The following is a 22,948-nucleotide window of genomic DNA, read 5'->3' on the forward strand; positions in this document are numbered from 1 at the left end:
TGGCATAGCCACAGCACAAACTCATTAAAGTCGGCTCCGCTTGGCTCGTCCGTAAGAGCGGGCTTCGGTGTATAATATAGACATTTCCTATAGATAGCCAAGTTAAAAGAGCTGGCCAAAAGTCGCAGCGGAGGCAAACGAAAAGCAACTGCAAATAAAAAAGTTGCCTTTAGTTACTTACTTTATGTTTACCATTGTTATTGTTGTTGTTGCTGCTGTTGTTGCTGCTGTGGTTGTTAGCGGCCAAAACGTGCAATTAAATGCTATGTAGAAGCGAAGATGGCCAGGCAAAAAGCAATGGCCAATAGCCTATGGTCAACTTATTGGCCGTCGCTTGCCAAATGCAATGAATGAAGCAGAAATACAAAAAAGCTCTCAGAGAATTGCACAAAAAAGGCAGCAAATAAAAATAAATAAGTAAACAAATAAATGAAACGGAATAAGTATGCAAACAGCAATGCGGAGCAGATGTTGAAATACCCTACTGAGAAAACTTAGAAGTGTGATTAGCGCTACGTCCGTATAAAGTTCAATTGAATAGAATATGCCAGATCATAGTGAAAGTGAATAGTTTAGTTCAGATAACCTCAGCCAACTGCTGATGCAGATAGCGATAGATCGAGGTATATACCTAAACGACTCAGACAGATTAGAAATAAGATTATAACAAAATTCAAACTTTGCTTCATTTTCATTGCGATGCTAAAATTTCATTACCCTTGGCTAGAGAGCAACACGATCTCACGATGAGTCGCAATTGCGAATGGACTTTATCGATTGCCAACCACAAAGATACATTTTGCAATGCCACACACACACACCCACAGATACAGGCAGAGAGGCACTCAGCTAGCGTTGAGCGATGTTCATAATGATCTTAGGCGCATCTCTTCATATCTACCTCTCTCCGTATACCTGCATTTCTTTTTCGCCTCGTGCGCTGTCATTGACATTGGGATGCAGAATTCGCGACTTTGCGAATTAGTTTTTCGTTTTTGTTTGGGCCAAACGCGTCGCAAATTCGCGCAAATTGGCGCATTTTAATTTTTTTGCAACTATCTTCGATTCAATTAATAGGGTAATTACGTGCACCTATAGACATGTGTGTGGTTATATACCCTATATATGCTCAAGGATTGCGTAAGCAAAGCCAATGTGCAAAAGTCGAGCGTCAAATTGCTAATTGTTAAATAAAATGTTGTTTAGTGATGTGAATTGCTATGTGAATTGCAATTGCTAATTACCAAACGATTATTTATAGCTGTGTGCCAGTGTGTGTGTGTGTGTTTGTGTGTGTGCGTTTTAAAGTTCAAATGTGCGTTTGTCGGAAGTAGTTTATTCATTAAAAGGCGTCTATAAATAAAGTCGACATTCGCAACGACAACGACAACGACGTCGACGTCGACGTCAGCGTAAGCAGCCAAGGCGGCGTATACGTAATACCCTGATAGCGGCAACCCCTCGTGTTTGCCTAACTGCAACTGTTCAGGTTTATGCATACATAAGCACACCTTTTGCTTTATAATTCTCAGCGCAAGTGGGTCATGCAAATGGGCAATTGCCGATTGCCAACTGAGTGGGCATGCGGCTGCAAAGGAGACGGATCGGGGCGAGGAACAGGGGACGGGGGGTCTGCAATGGGTTGCATGCCAAGATTGCGAAACGAGAGAAGCCTTGCTCCACTTACGGCCCAAATGGGCGGCAATGCCAATCGTCAGCAGCTAAATGCCTTCCGCAAATCTCGCCCAGCGTTGGCCCGAATGGCAAACACCCTCGAGCAATGCCCAAGCTGAAATAGTTGTGAGATCAATTTTGTAATGTCACTCAGATAAAACGGCAAAAAGTGTTACTCACAGCAGTTAAACAAGCAAGCAACACATTTTCAAGACTTTGAGCTTGATTGAGTAGCTTTAGCACGCCTTTCAACAATTTATAATATTTTAACAGGGATTGTGTGATTAAGTTTCAACTTAGTCAGGTCAAAACTTTCACGCAGTGCACACGTTTTCAATAGAATATCAGTTTGATATCGGGAATATTTCTGTATATTATTGATATTTATAGCGCTGCCCGTGTAACACTTTAATTACGGCTAGATTAATTGTATGATGCGAAATTGATTACCTGAATCACTCGATCAATTCTTAACAGCTCAATGCACAATATCAATTAATGAAATTGGCTTTGCCAACGTAGAATCACATTATAATATATACATACATATATAAAATTCACAGAAAAAAAAAAAAAAAAAAAAAAAACAAGAAAAAAGAATCAAATGAATTAGAAACAGGTTCTAATATCGGGAACACACGATTGCCAGAATTTTTACGTTGGCCCCAAAGGGCAGTCACATTAGCATTAACATTAATCATGGCAGCGTTTGCCATGCAATTAACCAAATGAAGCCTGCCTGCATTTAAGTGCTGACAATGGCAACAGTCCAGCAACAGCAACAGCAACAACTACAGCAACAGTAACAACAACAACAATGCTGTTCAAGCTGAGAAACTTGACGAAATCATTAGGCTAATGTGGTCGATAAGTGACTGCCCCACGGCCAGCCAAGGGATGGGCGGGTGTGAGGGTATGTGAGGGGACGCGGAGTAGGCCCAGCGGAAATGGTCTGCCTACAATGGAGGGGCAGAGAGGGGAGCCTAATGCGCATTTAATACGCCTGTGAAACAAAGCACCAGAGTTCAATGGGCGCTTCATACGCCATGCGTAAATCAAAAATAAATTACAATTAGAATTAAATTTTCAATTAATAATGAGCATGAACTATTGAGCCTCATTTATCAGCTATCAGTAAAATTATTGGGTACATAATTGCCAAAAACAGACTACACACATATAATGGCAATGGGAAGTCATATGAGATTTATCAGTTAAATCTACAAATTATTCTGAATACACTACATTCAAGGTAGATTTATCAATAGAACGCTTTCATCTTGGACTTTGTTGTCGCAGTACAATGAACAGCCAATGCATCAGGCGAGTGCGCACAATCGCTTAAGACAATTAATTTCCGATTATTCAGTTATATGCACGCATTATGCATATGTGTATATGTATAGGCAAACGATAGACAGCCATATCGGAGGCCACAATTCAATCAGTCAACTGCCAAGTGGAGGTCGACCCGGTCGTGGCCTTTTATAAACCAAATATATATGTATACATACATGATGCATATATGTATGTGTGTGCATGCTATAATTGAAAATGCACTTAATTGGCAAAAAGCTGAAATGGCAAATGTGTATAGGCATCGCGAAATTATAAATATTAAACAGAATTGTTTACTTTTACGCAATGGCAAAAATATTTTAAGCACAAGCACAAATATAGCGCATACGCCGCATACGCCGCATATGCCGCATTGTCCGCATAAAAGCGAAATCGAAATGCAAGAGACAGCAAATAAATAATACAAAAGTAAAAAAAAAAAAAAGAAATATATATATATATAGTAAATATCATAGTACTTAGCAGTTCGAAAATACTCGTATAGCTCATAGGCCTCTTACTGCTCTGTAATTTTTGTGCTTGGGGCAGGCAGTAGCCTCAGCAGATCCACGCCCCCATTTGCCCAGTTACTCCCAATCACGTGCTGGCAGCATGATTTATTTCGCCAATTTATGTCGAAAGTGTAAAACGATTTTCTACCGTGGCAAATGAAAAATTATGATGCACATATGTATGTCTGTGGCGTATCTGAAATATTTGACTATCTGACTCAATGATTGACTGACTGATTGACGGGCTGACTGACTGACTGCCTGTTACCCTCTGGCAAATATTCTGTTGATATTTTGCAATTTCGCAAGGGGGAAATTACGTTGAAATTGAATTGTAAGCCATATAAAATGATGATTTCGAATGAGATTTATTGCCATAGCAATGTGTGTGTGTGTAGGTGTATGTGTGTGCATTGGTGCAATTGCTAATGGCATACAACTGTTTCGCTACGGGCTGGCATAAGGAAAAGCCTTGCCCATTCAGAGTTAGACAAAAATGAGGAAATTGCTATCGATGACAACACATGATTTCGCTCAGTGTATAAACAATATATGCACAGAGTAGGTTTAATGAACACATTTTATGGCCGGTTAGAATTGTTATTTAAATATTTAATTTTGTTATTGTTTCAATTGTTGTTAAATGTAATGTGTTGTTGACTTCAGGGACCAATGAACTCGTCATTAATTTTAGTTGCATAAATAACAGAATCCCAGTTTGCATCTTATTTCATTTGGGCGTGTGTTGATTTGTTTTTCATTCGCAATAAATGCAAATGTATTTATTACTCACCCACTCGCACACACAATTGCGTATAAAATGGAATTTTAATTTATTTAGCATATGGCGAAATTACACAAAAGCCGACAAAAACCAAATATTTGAAATGTAAAAAAAAAAGAAAAAAGCGAAAAAGCAAAAAAAAAAAAAAAAAAAAAGCAACAACAACAAAAAACTAAATAAATAAATTCTCGTATTTGTTTTTGAACATTTTTGCTATCTGCCAATGTAGTGAAAACCCACATTTCTATTTAATCTGATTGTTCCGATGCGGGAGTCGCACAGATATCTGGGCAGCTGAAACCACAAAGCGCCAACTAATTAAATGAATCGACAACAAATGCGAAATGCAAACGAACAAAAAACCATGAGTAAATGCTGAAATGCTGAAATGGAAAAATGCTAAAATGCTAAAATGGCAAAGAGCTAACCAGAAAGCCGCAAACCTTGCTTCGAATCAAAATGAAAATGCTGGAAATATTTGATTTTTGATTATACCTGCGGCGAGTCAATTAAAATTAACAAACGCATAATTATTTATATGCAATTAAACTTGCAAATAAAAATATTTTTATTTTATTTGTGAACTGTTCAGCATTTTGGTTTTGAGTTTTGTTTAGACAAGCGTTTCGTGTTCTTTATTTTTACCTAATATTCGCCCGATATGCAAGTTATGCAAATGCCAGGCAAGCATATGTATCTGTAGCTGTATCTGTGTCTGTATCTGTGAGATATCAGATACTAGATACCAGATACGACAGACCCAAGCCAAAAGCAACTTTATCGCATATGTGCATTTTTCTTAGCTCACGACGTGGACGACGCCGACGCCGACGCCAACGCCAACGATAAATGCAAATCTTGACAGTTTTCTTTAAATATTTTTATTTATTTTTTGGCTACAGCTTTTTAGCACGGCCAACAACAACATGCACAAGTATCACTACAACAACAACAATAACAACCACAACAATAAGACTGCAAGCGAAGTCGGTTCGCATCGTTTCTTGGCTTTATTTTGTCATTGTCTGTCGACGTTATTGGAAAAGCACGTTTCGCATCTTGTGCATATCCGTTCGCAGCAACAGCAGCAGTGGCAACAGCAGCAGCATAAGTTGCTGCAACCTACACTTGGCGAAAAAGTCGTGTCAATAAAACTGCAAGCCTACTAGAAATTCACCTTAAGTTGAGAGGGTTTAAATATGTGATGTTCAATACAAATTCCTCATTTCTCTCTACTCTAAATACCCTTAGCGTAAGAATATTTTATTTCATAATGAAAGTCCTCTATAGGAAACAATACCCTATCTTAAATATATTTATTTCAATCATGATTTCCTAAGCAATTTTTCATATTTTTTACTAATTATCAGTTATAAATTAGAGAGTTAGAGTTATCGACTTACAGTAACGGAAATTTGAAGGAAGAGCGCTAAGCCTTGAGGTTATATTTGTTTCTATTAGCTGTCTTTATTTACTACTATATCTATTGCCATTATAAGAATAGTATTGATTTGAACTTAAGTTTGTTGGAGTTGATTTTTAATATTTGAATAAAACTAAATTAGAAACATATTCATACGAGCATTTCTGTTTAATATTCTCAGCCGTTTTCCAATTAGGTTAGTCTTTAATAAGAAAATTGAGTTTTCATATAAATTGAAGATCATTCTCACAGAAATTCCGAATCTAACTCATCTCAGATCCCACTCAATTTCAGATTGTTACATTAAATTTTGATTCCTTTCGTATTTCTCTTGACAGCTTGTATATGTACCTGTTTTCTTTGAGTGTAGTCGATAGTCGATACACATGTGCCACATACACACACAAGCACACATACATAAGCGAGTAAATATACAGCTGTAACTGGGTCTCTTTAGAGTGCCGCTTAGTCATTGGCGAGACAAGACTCTCGCCTGACAGAGCAACGGCGACAACATTCACAGGCCCAGCAACAGCATTCGATAGCCGTTGGCCAACTGCTTTGAAAGTACGCACTTATCTATGGGCTGTCTTCAAAAGAAGAGCACGTTTCCCAGTGCCCAGTGGCGAGTGGCCAGTGCATTGAGTCTTGGCCCAAAGCAGTAAATGCGCTAAGCTAAAATATGTGTCGATGGCCCATAAAGAAAAGAAGCGCACAAATTGCAGGCGATCCACCTACGCCATAAATTAATTTAATTGCCGTAACCGCAATTGTTTAATTCGAAATGCGAAATGCTTATTAATCTGGTATTTGCAATATTTCACAAACGATTACTGTCTACTCCTCAGCTTACATATTATGAATTTGTTAGCAGTAGTATTGCGGGTTTTTCACTCTCATCTGGGACTTGGAATTTACTTGGTTGGGTTTTACGGGCGACCAGCTAGCGTGGCGACTCAGAGCCAAAGGTTGCACAATCCCGATTCCAATATCGGCTAACGCGTTCCTCATGCATAATTCATTTTGGCTGGCGTTTAATAAGAAAACCAATTAATTAAACGCTCAACAACAAGCGTCACGACTAAAAGCTTAGAAATTACTTAATAAATTACTTTCATTAAAGCCACAAAGGAAAAGTTGAGCCACCCCCCATACGCCACACGTCCCCACACCCCGCCGCAACACTCGAGCTAACGGGATGACACAGACGGGCGTTGATTTATATTAATCGACCCGCTTCCACAGCTCAAAGCATTATTTATTTTTCAAATATGTATAAAACAATGCAAAAGACGCCAAGAAATTACTTTGTGACTGTGACTGCGACTGTATGTATGTGTGTGTGTGAGTGTTTGAATGTGCCAAGTAATAAATTTAATGAAAATAACACTGATTCAATGTGAATTGGGAGTGGTATATGCACGTATATATATCAATATATATCTATATATATCAATATATACTATGAATGTTTATATATAGATCGATTGTCTGCAATCAATTTTAACAATCTGCGCTAATTATACCCGGTTTAAACAACATTGTTGTAAATAAATTGAGAGAGCGTGACGATATTTCAATATTTGTATTCTTACAAACATTTTGCTTTTTAAATTTGGCTGGCTAAATCAGTTGGATCTATCAGTTTGGATAATAAAAGTAACTTTAAAACTAATTCTTAGTCATTTTTGTTGTATTTAAAGCGACTATTCAAATTTTGAATATAATATAAAGATATTTAATTCTGAAAGCCCATAAGAAAATTTCACTCATGTGCCTCTGCCATATTCAAAAGAATTTATTTAATATCCATTGTATGCATACTAATACATAGGGTATCTCCAAGTCAGTCACTCGTTATTTTCATCCGATTTTTTATTCAAATTGCGCACACAACAAAGCCAACGGAACGGAACCAGCATGCCCCACATGATTTATTTGCCAAAAAAGATTAATTCTGCTTAAGTAGCTGCGACAAGAACACACACACATTGTGTGTGTGATTGTGTGTGTGTCTGAATGGGTCAAAAAACAGCAGTCACAATCAGCTGTCCCATTTCGCAAGTCCCTGCCGGGCTGAGGCTGTCTAAGAGAGCGCTGACTACAAATTGCAGTTGCCAGATCCGCAAAGTAAGAAGAAATTGCTTCATGATTACGTTGACGTTCGTTCCACAGTCCGGCTGTCCTTTGCTGTCCATCCGCGCCGGCTGCCCTCCCGCCACCCGCCACCCGCCTGCTGTCCGTCACGTCCATGTCGACTGGCTGTCTCAGTGGGTCTCTGTGGAAATAAAAGTTTCCACATTTCTTGCGCTATAAGCACGTGCTCTACTATAGCGAATGCTTGCCAAATTTTACGTTTGCCTTTGCCGCCAACAGTCCGTCCGTCTAGCTGTCTGTCCGTCTCTCAGTCTTTTAGTTTCTATGTACTTATCTGCACTGAGACTGCCTTTCGAAATTCACTTCATGTTAATTTTCTTTTCTTTGATTTTGCGTTTGCCACTCGTGCCTCCTGCCTCTTGCCTCCTGCTGCTCAACGCTTGCCACTTGGCACTGTTCATGTAATTCTTGCGCTGCACGCCCGAAATGCTTTCGAAATGAGGTTAAGCTGCCACAATCTTGAATGCCCAGGACAACAGTTGAGCATATTAGAATGCCATCAGGCATAGCTAGCGCATGAATGAATCACAAAGAGATGCAGAAAGACAAGTTCTAGAGCTAAATACAAAACTAAGCCCAGTTATTTTGTTGAATTACCCAAGTGGGGCATTAGCAGAGAATATTTCAGTGAAGTTCGTGATCCAAATTGTAAACCCAATTCAAACAAATATTCACAATGGCCAGAGCGAATTTCCGATTTGTTTACTTCATACTCACCAAAAAGCAATTAAAATTGTGCTTCTATTGTTTATTGAATGAATGAATCTCAATTTGGTCCAGTTCGTAATCGCTGCAGCAAAACTAAGGCACATGATAAGCTGCTCGTGATGGGCGGCCCTCACACAGCCAAATGCCCATCGAGAAAATATGAAAACAAGCTCATGTAACTGCGCTCTCATAAATGCAATGACTGGCCATATAATTTAACACACGGCACGCAGTCCCAGACCAGACTGGCCCCTTCCGAGGGGCAGCGAGAGGGTCGTGAGCCGACCCCGACACCCGTGCGCCGAGACCCCAAAGCAGGCCACACCACACAAGCCATAAATGTAATTACGGGCACGGCACGGACGGTACGGACGGCACGCTGAGGAGCAGGCGAAATGATAATGACTACACCTCGAATGGTATCAAGAAAAAAGCAATAAACAAAATTGAGAAATGAATGAAGGGAGCCTAAGGTTTCCAAAAAAATAAAAAATTGAATGAAACAAGCTAACGATGACGTACCAAAAAATAAAATAAAATAAAAATGAAAGAAAAAAACTAAATCAGACAAACAACAAAATTAAGAGAACACAGAAAAAAAAAAAAAAAAATAAAAAAAAAGGGAGGAAAATAAAATATAATGCGAGTTTAAGTGCATGAAATTACGAGCGGGACTCGAACTTGTTTCGTCAGAGGTTTCAGACAGCGAGGGGGATGAGGAGGAGCGGCTGGCCTTTTAGCGTTCTGCACCCCTTTTCCCTTTGGCTAACAGCAACTGATAAAGCAATGGGTCGAGGTATAGAAACTGTTGGCTCTGCTGTTCAACCTAATGGGATATAGACGCGAGCACTGTAAATAATTGCGGAAGTTCGTTTGAGCCACACTCACAGACCACGGACCACGGACCACGGGCCATGGAGAGGGTTCGAATGATTCGAATCGTTTGCTTATCTTGTACATAATTGTTGATTTAGTGTGTGCTCAACATTTATTTCTGTGCGACTTTTGGCCAGTGCGGCAAGGGGCGAGTGAAGCGAGTGGCGGGAGCAGTGGGGGCTGTGGAGAGGTTTATTTGCCTGCCGCCTGGTTCATTGTTCGCACATTGATACCGTTCCGTTGTAGCCGGCGCGTGACAAATGACTTTGACGTTGCATTTTCGTATGTGGCATGTGTCAATGGGCTCCGTGCCTCGAGCCTGCGTCCCACTACACAACGTTGCCAGCCATCGAAGCAGCGAAACAATCGGCCGCAAACTCAATTGCTGCTGTTTGCTTGCATATCGAATATACATTCGTATATCAGTATATATAAATACCTACATATATACGTAGTATATGTGTGTGTGTGTGTGTGTGTTTGTGTGTTTGTACATCTACTTGGCATATTTGTTTATTGTATTTATGTGTGCGATGGCCCAGCACTACACTACGTCCATAATTGACAGTTGTGCCGGCATTTTATTTACTTTTTCACTCTAGCCGAACGGCTAGCACTCTCGCAATGGCGCAGTGCACTGAACCGGGGTCTAAATTTGGGCACAGCTTTTTATTTCGTCTGCTGGGTTCAATGTAACCCCACGGGGCTTCCAACTAACGTGGGCGCTGCCTGCTACACACATGACAAACCTGACAGCGAAAGACAGCAAAGTCTCACGGAGCGAGCGGCGACCTGAAGCTGATGAAGCGATGGGGAACCGTCCACTTTTCGGCTAACATGAAACTACGTGGAGACCTATGGATTGATAATTGATGGTGCTGCAATGCAAATAAATGTTCCATGTCAATAGGAGAGAACTTGAGAGGAGTGAGCAGTCAACAGAGAAAGACATTTCTATAGATTGAGAGAGCGAGATTAAATCAAAGTTCAGCTCTTAGCAACCCACTTGTAAACTCCCTAGTAATGTGCTCTATATATATTAGAGTTTTATAAGAAAAGATATGAATAGTTGCTTTTCCTAAATGGCAGAGATAGCTAATTTCTAGCTTCGAGCGTTTTGCATTCTCTTTAAAAGTCCATAAACTTATGATACAATTAAGCATTCAGTAATACCTAACTTAAATTCACGCGATTTGTCAATATGATTATATCCAGCAGGCGTCTTAAGAACTTACCTCTAAGCCAATTCACAAAGATTGCGCTGAAGCACCTAGCAGCCTCAGCTGATGCTTGGATTGCATTTGAAACTAAATTTAAATAGAATTTAGTCAGTTATGCAGCCCACTTGTCGTATCCTCATCAAATGCAGAATGCGTGCCAATTCTAATGTCAATGCCAGATGAAACTCGAGCAGCGAGGGGCAGCTCTCTCGCTCAGTCGCTCCCGCTCTCTCGCTCACTCAGACTATGGCTGGGGCCCACACACAAAACGTCAATTTGGCTTAACTGACGTTTGGGCCCGCTTCCGTTCAATGCCAAAACTAACTAAACTAAATTGTCCACTTACACACACACACATACACATGCATACAGAACTCAATGGCACTTGTGTACAGCTAACTGTGAATGCCGCCAAAAAACTGTCATGTGCTGTTTTTGACACTTGTGCGTACCGAGAATTCTGGAATGGTAAAATGCAGAACGCTTCTATGTATTTATGCCATCCACTCTCGTATTTTTCTTTGTTTCTAAATTTCAATGTGTTCGCTTTGGTCGGCCTGCTGTCCGTCCGTTCGTCCGGCCTGTTTACTTGCCTGCCTGCCTGCCTGCCAGCCAGTCAGAGTATATTTTCTCTACGTATGTCGCCTCGTTATTCTGGCTGACAATCAAATTCTAACGAAATTGGATTCTCTTGTTTTGGGCAACGTTTCCGTTGTCCTTCGCCCCGGGCACAGTGAGCGCATTTAAGATACGGCCAAAGAATAACATACAGCAATTATAATGAAATGGAAGCGAATCAAGCGCAATTGCAATATTTTAGTTGGCAGCGCATGTGTTGCCAACTGTTTTGCCGTTTGGGTTTACTTTGCTGCCTTTCGTACTCGCTTTTTAATGCGAAAATGATTTCATAAATTGTTGAACCGAACTGTGGTACCAGCAGGGCAGACTCTAACCCCTGCCCTCTCCCCTTCTGCTCGCTGCCCTTGGCTGATGTTATTTTAAAACTTTAGCCAACATTATGCCCGGCGGGTGCTGCAGAGGGCGGGGTATTTCATTTCCCTTCTGTTATCACAGCTGTCGGGCGTTTCGACACTTGAAATTGAGCGTGTGTGATGCGAGTTTTCATTTCTGGGCGAAAGGGTCCGGGTAACGGAAAATACACAGACACAAACAAGCACACACACAAGCTCGCAAATATGTGTATAATATTTATATATATGTACAGTTATATGAGTAGGTGGAAGACAGACAAAATATATTATCACATATGCCGCCACACCGAGGCGAGGGTTAAAAAGTAAGAATTGTTTATGAAATTTCGCACAACAGGAAAACCTTAATTGGCCAGGAGCGCCTAAACCAACACCATGAGCGAGAAAGGGAGAGGGAGAGAGCGAGGTAAAGCCAAGTGGGTCAGAAAACAGAAACAGCAGCTGTTCGCTTAGGCTTGGGGTTCGTTGAATCGAGTCTGTTGATAAGGCCTGCTGCCTGGCACAATGGCCCAACTGATTGCAGTCCTGCTCGGCTCTGGGCGAGGGTGAGTCTTATTAATTATGACGGGCCATGCATTGATAACGATAATCGAGCCTGGCAGCCAGCCCAGCCCCAGCCTGAGCGCAGCAGGCGGGCCAAGCAACTTACAAAAGAACTGAATGCAGATGAACAGCATTAGATAACCACAGAAACCCCGCCTGGCCACAACTTTCGAGCTCTTTCCAATAATTGCACTTGATTGAGTGCATTGAGCAGGGCAGGGGACACTCGAGAGGGAAATGCTGCCCGCTTGAGGGATAATTGAAAAGGTTTTCGTCAATGTCAAACGGAAACGAACTTTCGGATAAGTAAATCTGTTCTTTGTCTGTTACAGTTAAGAGCCAACGATAACATTGGTCAAATTAGTTTAAATATTATTATAGGCACACCGAAATTTGGGATTCGATACAGCGACCTTTTCTTCTTGTTATGCCACGCTGAAAGCAACTTTGCTTGAAGTCAATCTTGCCTTTGTTTATTATCGTTTGTAGTCGGAGATAGTGTTTTGTTAGGCGTGTTTGGAAAACTTGAGAATTTAAAAATGCTGTTGGTTAACTATCTACTAAATTTTTAGTGGTAGATTAACATAGCTATAAAATTAGGATTTTCTATCTACCAGTTATGCCCTTTGCCTCTAGGCTTAATGAGCGACCTTTTCCCTGTCGATAATTATGTTTCCTTTCCTTTTCGTCTGCAATCTCATATTTCTCTTATCGAATAATTAAGCTAGATTTATTTCATAATATTATTATACAGTTTATGCCTGCGAGCTGCATCAAAAACCCTGAAATGCTGGGGGTGCCTGCTGATTCGTTGATATAAATTCCCATGCCCAAACCCTTATGTTGACTTTTTACACACACACACACACTCGAAGGCGTAACACGCTCAGTGAACCCAGATTGCATGCAACGAATGCTCAATGCCAGAGCTCATTCCAATTTTTGTACCCCGGGCCTCAGACATGTAAATATCATAAAGTTGTGTACAAATAAATCAAATCATGGTACGGCGCAAAGAACAAACAGCCCGCATCCAACAGCCGACAAATACACATGTTTCAATATGTTTAAAACTAGCACGTAGCTTCGCCCCCAACCCAAACTCCCCTTTGCTGCCAGCCCCCCGCTGGCGCTGCTATCGTGCAACGAAAAGTTCAATAAACAACAATAGCCGAAAAAGCCAACCTGAAAATCAAAAAGTCGACAAAAAACGAAAAGAAAACGAACAAAATATTGTGCATGGCAAAGGTACAAAGAAATCTTCACAGCAAATGCAATCACAATTCACACCTTGAGATACGCGCCCGAGATACAGATACAGATACGAGCGAGCACAGATACAGATGCAGATACTTTTGTAGGCTGCAATTAGCGTCGTCTTCGTTTTTTTTTTTTTTTTTTGCCTTTGATGTGGCACTTGCGACAGCAACAACAACAAGAACAACAACAACATTTTGTGTGAAGTTTGAAATTAAATTGAAAACCAATTGAACGAAATAAAACTTGAAAGCGCGTTGGGAAAAATCAATAAGCACATTTAATAAAATAAACGTTTCGTATTTTTCGTCGTCGTCGTCGTCGTCGTTGTTGTTGTTGTTGTAGTTGTTGTTATTTTTTTCGGAAAATAGGCTGTAAATTTAATCATAAAAAACCAAAGCAAACTGTAAAAAGAATTAAATTAAATGAAATGTTGCAAGTGCCGTCGACGACCAACAGGAAATACGCGCCACGACGCGCTGGCAAGAGGGCAGGGCGGGGGCGAGCGGGGGCCTATGCGGCAGCCAGTGAAGCGCCCCCGAGGCACAGCGCAATAAAATAATGAAACATGAAAGGAGAAGAGAAAAACCGAACGACTCAAAGTCGAATTTTGTATACACTGCTGAATAATTATTAAATAACTATCTTATATTCACATCAAATTAGATTATTAGGCTCAGGCTTAGATTCTTAAGCTAAAAAAATGCTTAAAAATACTTCAAAGAGCAATTTAATTTATGATCATGAAATGGAAATATACCTGTCAATTCTAATAAAGTCTCGTGTTACGAAATTGTTGACTTTCAAAAATAATAATTCGTGGAATAAATATAGCATTCTCTTTGTCAGAAATAACAATGGACAGCCAAGCGTTTATTATTCTTTTCATTGAAGTGTAGCTGCTTGAGAAGCGCTTTTATATCTACGAAAAGTTGAATTTGAATTTGAATCGAACAGCAGAAACGAGTTGAATGTGATGGGAAATAGATTAAATGCGCAGGGTATTGACGGCACTTAGTCTATTCGTGTGGAGCAGGGAGCTTTGGATGGCTGCCTGCTGAAGTCGAACAACAGCTGCTAGTGCTGGCGTCTGGCGTCGGCAGCGCAGTCGACGTCTGGGCAACATCAAAAGCCCGTTCGAGTGGCGGCTGCCACATTTCAAGAGTGCGAAATTAAAACAAAATGTTGCAAGATGCTGCTGCAGGCTCTGACTTGAGCGACGCCTCGCTCGTCACCCCTGTCCCCTCGCCACACTCACGCTCTTTGATTTCATTTAGCTGATAAGCCACAGAGAGGCAGGAATAGAGAGTTGGCCGCGGGCAGGGAGGGGACATTCTCTTATCCACATCATGCGTAAAACGGCGTCAAAATGCAAATGTTGTGCAGGAAACTGGCAGGCGGTTCAGATGTTGCATGTTCCCCCTGCCAGCCCGCACTGCCCGCGGACTCCCTTGAGCCAACATTGATACATCCTTCTGGACACACAGCGTAAATAAACATTTTACTTTTAATTTATGTGCAATGCCTGCTGCAGTTGTTGTTGTTGCTGCTGCTGCTGTTGCTATTGCAGTTGCAGTTGTTGCAGTTGCTGTTGCTGTTGTTGTCAGCGAGCGTGAAAATGATTTTGTTGCACAGTCGCTGAGGGGCGCATTGTAAAATTTATCGTCATGCAAAATGTAAAAGCTGACAGCCAAATAAGTTGCCCAAGCCCCCATTTCGCTAGAAAAGTGCGCGAAATTGGATTTATATACGAGCAAACATATCTACGTATATATACTTCAGATTTCAAATTGTTTATGGCTATGCAACAAACCAGATACAAGTTGTGAACATTTTTGAATATTTTATTTCATATGTGTTGCAGTGAAAACGGTGTATAGAGTTTCATATGTATATCAAATTGGTATGATTCTGTTTGCGTAGAAAGATTATGCAAAACTAGAGGAAAATATAACAATTTGACTTTAAACAAGAAGAAATGGAATTTAGGGAGATTTAAGAACATAAATATGAATATTGCAAAGTACTACTTCTTCGTCGACAAATAATTTTAGTAAACTTCTTCATTCTAACGCTAATTCAGTATTATGGAGTTTATACATAATAAAAGGCTTCTCAGTTGCTCTCAGTTCTCCCAGTTTTATTTAAAATCCCGCCTTAACTTCAAAGCTAATTCTCTTAGCACAACAAAAACTTATTAAATATTTATTTCAAGGTAATTCACAATTGAATGTTGAATTCATTGAAACCCCAAATAGAAAGAAATCCAATACCACTACTATTTTTCTCAGAGTGTAAACACACACCGCAAAGTAGCCCATATACCCGTGTATTTATAGTTGATGATCAAGTATTTATAGTGGCTGCTACGTGAGAACTTCAAGAACTTCAAAGGTATCTGATTTAAGTAGAAACTGAGCTGACGATAATATACATATATACTATACATCAAATCGTGTAACTTAGACACTTCTTATGGCTGCTCGCCATCTGGTGGCAATTAAATCGTATCAAGTGTCAAGTTCAGTTGCCACACTTTGATTTGCCGCAGTGCCCGCCAAGATGTAGCCGAAGGGCGTGCATGCTCGAGAGGTCGAGAGGACCTCGAATGCCACTTTCATGTGGTCTCCTCGAGCCACTCGTAGAGCTCTAATGAAATCCGCAGCCAATTGCAAATAAATGTCACACATCGAGGCACTCGCACAGCTGACACATTTGACTGTCTCGCAGGGCAAGGGACGGGCAGACGAGCTGACTCAGTCCGAGGCAGCTTAACGAGCGTGGGGCGTGGCAGTGGCAAGGGCAGCGACAGAGGCAGAGGCAGAGGCAGAGGCAGAGGCAGAGCCAGAGGCGGTTCGTTGCTCCAGCGAGTAACAGATGTCAAGTATTACGGCTTGATGTCTATGTAGTGCACGCTACCGGAATGCCGAAATATTGTATATACGGAGCACAGACAACGAATTTAATTGCAAAGAATGTTTCCATGCCGACAAATGTCGAAATAATGTTTCTAGCCGGAACAACCCGACAGACACAGCTGAACTGAACAGAGCAGAAACAACACGAAAGATTTATCATATTCAGTCGACTGTCATAAAAAGCAATTAGGCTTGAGCGAAAGATACTTACGAACGGCAGCCAGAGTTCCCAAAATCAGAAGTACAATGCAATAAAACACAAACAAATGTGCAACACTGCTAAGTGATGGCCACAGAAATACCCTGTAATCTACATAATCCATACGATTATTGAGTCTGACTGGAAAAAAAACGTAGATTATTATAGAGGTAACTGCGGGAACGTTAATCTCAAATAAGGTCAATTACAGTTACAGTAAAATCCATAAAGATTTGAGTTTTAGATTTACATTTTACTTATAGTAGAATTCAACGCTTTAATTTCCTTAACATTTCTTTTATGACCTATGCTATATAGTATATCTTCTTCTTCACTAATACTGCCTACCAGAGTCATTCTATTAGATCTACTACTGCTGCTTAATTACTTTTTACATTTTACAGGGTATTTTAAGACCGACTAGAGTGTAATTAAGAGATGTGTGATTTGAAGTATTTGGATTCATTCTTTTTTTTGGTTGGCCGCTTAATGAGCCGCAGCGGCAGAGCAAAGGAGAATGGGCCTCGAATTGGGAGTTGGAGTTAAAGTTCTGACTGGGATATTAGGGTGTGGGTAGGAAGTTGAAGAAACAGTTGTTGAAGCGATTAAAGAGCCAAATTCACTGTTGGGGTGGTTGTTGCTGTTGTTATTGTTGTTGTTGTTGTTGCTTTTGTAATTAGTATGCCCGCACACACGCCAGTCAGCCAGCCAGGCAGGCTCCCTTTGAAGGGCACTCACAACAATAGAGCCGGGACAGGCCCTGTTCGGATCTCTCCTGCTTACTCGTTTTTATTCTCCTCCCGTATTCAAACCGCGCTGGTAATTTTAGCTGGTGTGAAAAAGTATACCTCATGGCAAATTGTAGGCTGCCTTCACTAGCTGTTGTTGTTGTCGTTGTTGGCCGTCTGTTGCATATTTTCACAAGTAATTAACATGTACACGTTGTCGCTGCCTGTCCCGTTCAGGTTGCCAGCCTTGTCCTGCCTAGGACGAGAGGCTCTCTCTCCCTCTCTGTGTGCGTGCGTGTGCGTGCGTGTGCGTGTGTGTGTGTGTGTGTTTATGTGTGTGCCTGTTACTATAACTGCTGAGCAACTGTCCAAACAGGCCGCGTTCCCATTCCACACTCTCATTCGCCTTTGTTTATCAGACTTTGCCATGCCGGGCCGGGCCATAACAAAATGTTTCCTTAACATTAATTTGCATTATATTTACATTTAAATTTTAAATGAGCTGGCAGCGCTGAAGGTGCAGCTAACTACATAAACAAGCCGCGCCGAGAGGCAGGTGGCCAATGTCAATGAGAGCTGGCAAATTGTATCCAATTTGCAGCAAAAGGCAAAGCTCCGCAACGAATTGCTAGAAAAGTAATTTAAAAAGTTGTAGAAATTCGGGGGGAAACATCAAATGAAACATAATCGAATCAGTCATACGACGTTGTTTACCCCATATAATATAAGATATGCATGAAAATATAGACAGCTGACAAAAACTGAAAGCGATTTTCAGTGCTTGCTCACTTTTGGTACTAATGGAAATTATTCTTATAATTAGTACAGACAGAAAAGAAAAAGAAAAAAATGATTGTATATATTTATAATTATGTACATGTTTAAGCTACCTAAATTAAATTAATGCAGATTACTTTCAACATTTTTTATATAGAATAATCAAGTATTTCTCTGCCTACAAATTTTAGTCTTGGATTAACTTCAAATTTCTATTTCAAATTTAAGTACTTTAAGGAAAAGTCTGCTTCCAATTTAGGGACTGTTAAATAAGGAGTTCAGCTGAGTACTTCAAATAATTAAAATAGTGTAAACATTTATTTCTGTCCCTCCCTCTCTCTCTCTTTCTTGCTATTCCTCTTCACCTTGGCTGAGTTTACCTGCTGGCTTAACAAATTCATTTAATTTATAAGTAGTTCGTCCTTCACCGAAATATTTATCGACAATCAATTTCTCTTGCAGGCCACTTTTAATAATTTTGCTTTCTTCGAGCACTTAAGAGCGGAACGTAAGGCGCGAAAATGTTCCGCAGTTTCATGAATTTAACAAACAAATATAAGATCTTACGAGGCATGATATCATATGGGACCCTGTGGCCGTGCGGCAGCCTCATCGAGCAGACGCTGATCGAGAAACGGACATTCCGCACCTACGACTGGATGAAGTGTCTGAGGTGGGGCAACAGCCAAATATTGTCCAGCAGCTGCTCTGGCTGATAATTGGCATCGATTACTCTGTGGTGTTGGTGTCTCCTTTTCCTTTTCCTCTTCACTTTTTTGTGTGGTTATTTTATTATTGCAGATTCAGTTTGTTTGGCTTCTTCTTTATGGGACCGACCATATATTTTTGGATAAGACTGGCCACCGTCATGTGGCCCCGCACAGATATTAAGTCATCTCTCTGCAAGGCGATCACCGAGCAGACGGCCTACGATCCCATGGCCATTAGCTCCTTTCTCTTCACCATGACTCTGATGGAGGGCAACACATACGAACAGGCCAAGCAGGAGGTACGTTAAGTGTCTCCATCGATCTCTTTTTCCCTCCCTCTCTCTATCTCTCTCACTCTCTTCCTCTCTCTTTTCTCGTTAATGTCTTTCACTCCCAATTTGACGGGCCACTTCGAGTAATCCAGTTGATCTGATAGCTGCCTCTTGCTCTGTCTCCTCCCCTCTTTCTCTCTTCCTTCCCATCTCGCTGTCTTTCATCTTTTCGTTTTGTAATCGTTATGATTATTGTTATTGCTCTGCAGCGCGCTGATAAAAATTGTTTATTGGCCAGTGTTCAATTTGTTATCGTTATTGTAATCGCTATCGCTATCATTAATCGCATTATAGAGGGTATTCAACTCTCTTCTGATATGTATAATGGTAGGTGCATATAGTGTTCTATATATATCTTGATCAAAGTCTACATTAATTTCAATATATATATATATATATATATATATATATAATATAAACTTGACTTTAAGTTACCTTCGTCAAAGCAATTTAATACATCTAAATTTTAATATATTGAAAGCTGCAAACATAATCCCAGGCCGCTGTATAGCTCTCGATGATCCTAAAATATTTACAAAATCAGTTAAGTTTTTCAATATTTAACCCAGATAGAAATAATGCGATGGCCATAAAGTTTTCGTTTCAATGCACAGCTACAGCTACAGCTTCACTCTACAGACGTATTTAGTCTTTTTTTCGTATACTTTGTTTGTTTTGAAATTGGGGCTTTGGGCCCAACAAGCTGTCGCCGTGTACTTTAAGCAACATATGCGTATGTGTGGGTCTTTCGGAAAGACATTTTCTCACGACAGTTACACTCGACTGACTGGCCCAGTATCTGGGCCTCCGTTCATGTAGCTGCTGAAGCTGTATCTGTTTGCCAGCATCTGTAACCGTGCATAAATATCACCTGTCTGTCTCAATGTCTTACTGTCTCGCTGTCTGCGCTTGGGTCTGTGTCTCCATCTGTGACTCTGTGCCGAGTTGTCAGCATTGATTTGTTGGCTTGGCGGCCCCAACTTCCCCCAGTCGAGTTACTTCTATATCATTAGAAACCATTTATCTTGATAAATGTAAATGTTTTACCATATATTTATGTCAACCGTGCGTTGTCTCATTTGGCTTGCATGCGTTTTCCCAGATCTGCGACTTTGCGTTCGATTGGCAAACTTTGGCCGAGCGGCAACCGATGAAGATGTTTTTTGCCAAGCAACTCTATAAACAACTTCATTTGCCATTGGCTATGCACAGAATACACTATTACAAATTTAATTCAGCAATTAATTCAGTTGAGGTTCAATAATTGGATCTTTCTTTTTTTTTTAAGTCTGCATCGTAATAAGTGCATTAACTTTATTTGTTAAGCCCAATTTGTGCTTAATTAGTAGCTTAACGTAATTAGCCATTCGCGCCGCAATTTATTTTCTTTGTTGTTGACTTTTGGCTGGGCCAAAAATAAATATCATTTTCACAAGTTTCCCATTGGCCGACGGCAACAAATGTGGCCAAAAGTGAAAATGTGAAATGCCAAAAGGCTTTTTTAATTAACAACATTAACAAAATGCCACGCCCATACACACACATTCCCATACACCAACTTTGTTCGTAAATAAAAGTTTTCTGTTTTGTTTGCGAAAATTTCCTCTCCACTGTCACTTTATTACAATTTTCTGCGCTGGCACTAAAAATTATGCCACGCCCATAAACGCACTATCTTGATGTCTACCTCTCTCTCTCTCTCTCTCTCTCTCTCTCTCTCTCTCTCTGTGCAGGTTAGCGATAAGTTCCTGGATGCCTACAAGGTCGGCATTATTTATTGGCCCTGCGTGCAAACAGTTAACTTTGCCTTTGTTCCGGCCAGAAATCAGGTAGTTTTCACCTCCTTTTTCAGCATGTGCTGGACCACGTTCCTGGCCTATGTGAAATTCCTGCAGCTGCATCCTCCTGTCGATGTTGACCATCATGCCGTGGACATACACTTTTTGGAGATGTGAAGAGATTGAAGCACATTTAAAATAAACCTAAATAAATATTAACTTTAATTCTAATTATGTTTACAGCTGTATTTTATTTTCGGAAATTCTGTTCTTGGCCTGACCTCACTTAAATTGCCTCTCATTTCGTTTGTTTGTCACTGCGAGCACGTATGTACACACCCTGTATACCCTATAATATACCCTGCACTTAAGGCAGCCATTAATTGTCGCTGATAAATGGATTGTGATAAGTTTTGTTGCTTTAGTTGGAGTCGCGTTATATTATACTACATGTGGCACACTCACACACTCACACACTCAGACAACCCCATTGACTTGGGTCACATTTATTGCCGTTGTTTTTTATCATTTCATATTTTTCTATTTTCTGTTCTGTTCCACACATCATATTAGAGCGACGTCTGTGTCTGCGGCGTGTTTTATGGCGCTCGTGGGAGAGCAAATGGTCTTGGCGGCTGCCACTGGGCACTGCATGGGGCTTAGTTTTAACGATGGTGTCAAGCATTTTACTAGCTAATATGCCAGGGGATATTAAAGAGCTGCACACGACAGAGCTAAGCCAAAGAATGAATACTCTATTAGACAGAGGGATTCATTTCGAATTTTTAATGGGCCACAGTCATGACATAATATGGAGTGAGTCGGCTAAGATTTCAGAGCAGCTGGCAGTAACTGAGCTGGATCAAGATAACTTGAAAAACATAAAAGAGCTTGCTTAGCATAACTTGAAAAACAAAACATGCAGAAACTTATATGACATGTGTGTTAATCTGATATAGTTAATATATTATTTATATGATCTAAGGGTTCATAAAAAATGTAAATGCCAAGCCTAATCTTGATAATTAACAGAAGATAAGAGGTTTTTTTACAAAAAGTACCTTGATGAAAACGTAGGATAACAAATCAAGATTAATGTAGGTAATTTTAGAGCAAACTTAAGTTCTTTATACTTTGCATTCATGGAACACGCTCTGATTAAGTAAAGTTCTTAAGTTCTATCTAAACCCACTTCAATGATAATTGCTTAAAGCAAAGACTAGTTTGAATATTCAATATATTTCATATACATATGTGTGTGTTGTTTGTGTTGTTGTGTATTTGCACATATTAAAAAGATTAATGTATTCGATAGAAATATTATCAGAGAAATAGAAAAGAAAATTGTTCTTTTTCGGAAAAGGAAAATTTTCTTTTTACGAAAAAGAAATTTTTCTGTTCTGTTTAGATAGTACAAGAGAGTTTGAGATAGTTAAATTAGAGCAGATTTTAGGGTAACATCTGACAACTCTGACATATGCATATTTGCAGTCTGCAATCAAGTCGAAAGCTCGAAACGAGAAATCGAAATGAAAGTTCGGCATCAAATTGACCCGTTTTATTCTACATATGCGCGTCAAAGAGCCATATATCAAAATTAATATGGATTTGTGTTTGGTTTGTTTGTATATTTCTCTGTCGCTCTTCGTTTTTTTTTTCGCTTGCTTTTTGGGCTGCATTTAAATGCGAAACCATATTGGGAGAGTATCTGGAGGGGTTTTCAGGGATTCAGAGTGCTCGACATGCGGCGTCTGCGTGCCGAATGCGAGCTGAATGCATAAATAATGCCGATTTAGATTATTCTGAAACAGGCAGGCGAAAATAAAATAAAAAAAAACAATATAAACTACAGTCAAACGATGAGAATGACGAGGATGACAACGCAAATGACGACGACGACGGCGACGACGATGATGGCGACGAGGCTGATAATCAGCCATGGGCTGTTCGAATTAGTATGGAAATTTATGCAAGGCAAGAGGCTGAGGAAAAGCGAAACCGCAAACATACGCACGCACAACC

The 22,948-nt window shown here is 40.2% G+C and overlaps 2 protein-coding genes across 3 annotated transcripts in view; one reads left to right on the top strand and one right to left on the bottom strand.

The window, feature by feature from the left end:
* Positions 1 to 22,948, bottom strand: part of LOC6574371 (nuclear RNA export factor 1) — a 67,004-nt gene that overhangs the window by 19,451 nt on the left and 24,605 nt on the right. The gene's annotated exons all lie outside the window — the stretch shown is intronic.
* LOC6574370 (mpv17-like protein) lies at positions 975 to 21,157 on the top strand. The gene is made up of 4 exons (XM_002000385.4): positions 975 to 1,078; positions 18,569 to 18,779; positions 18,908 to 19,115; positions 20,882 to 21,157. Exons 2-4 carry the CDS (start codon positions 18,628 to 18,630, stop codon positions 21,101 to 21,103), a joined length of 582 nt encoding a protein of 193 aa, XP_002000421.1. The 5' UTR covers positions 975 to 1,078; positions 18,569 to 18,627; the 3' UTR covers positions 21,104 to 21,157.

Source organism: Drosophila mojavensis, unplaced genomic scaffold (assembly GCF_018153725.1).
Source record: "Drosophila mojavensis isolate 15081-1352.22 unplaced genomic scaffold, ASM1815372v1 contig_277, whole genome shotgun sequence".
Taxonomy (NCBI): Eukaryota; Metazoa; Arthropoda; class Insecta; order Diptera; family Drosophilidae; genus Drosophila; species Drosophila mojavensis.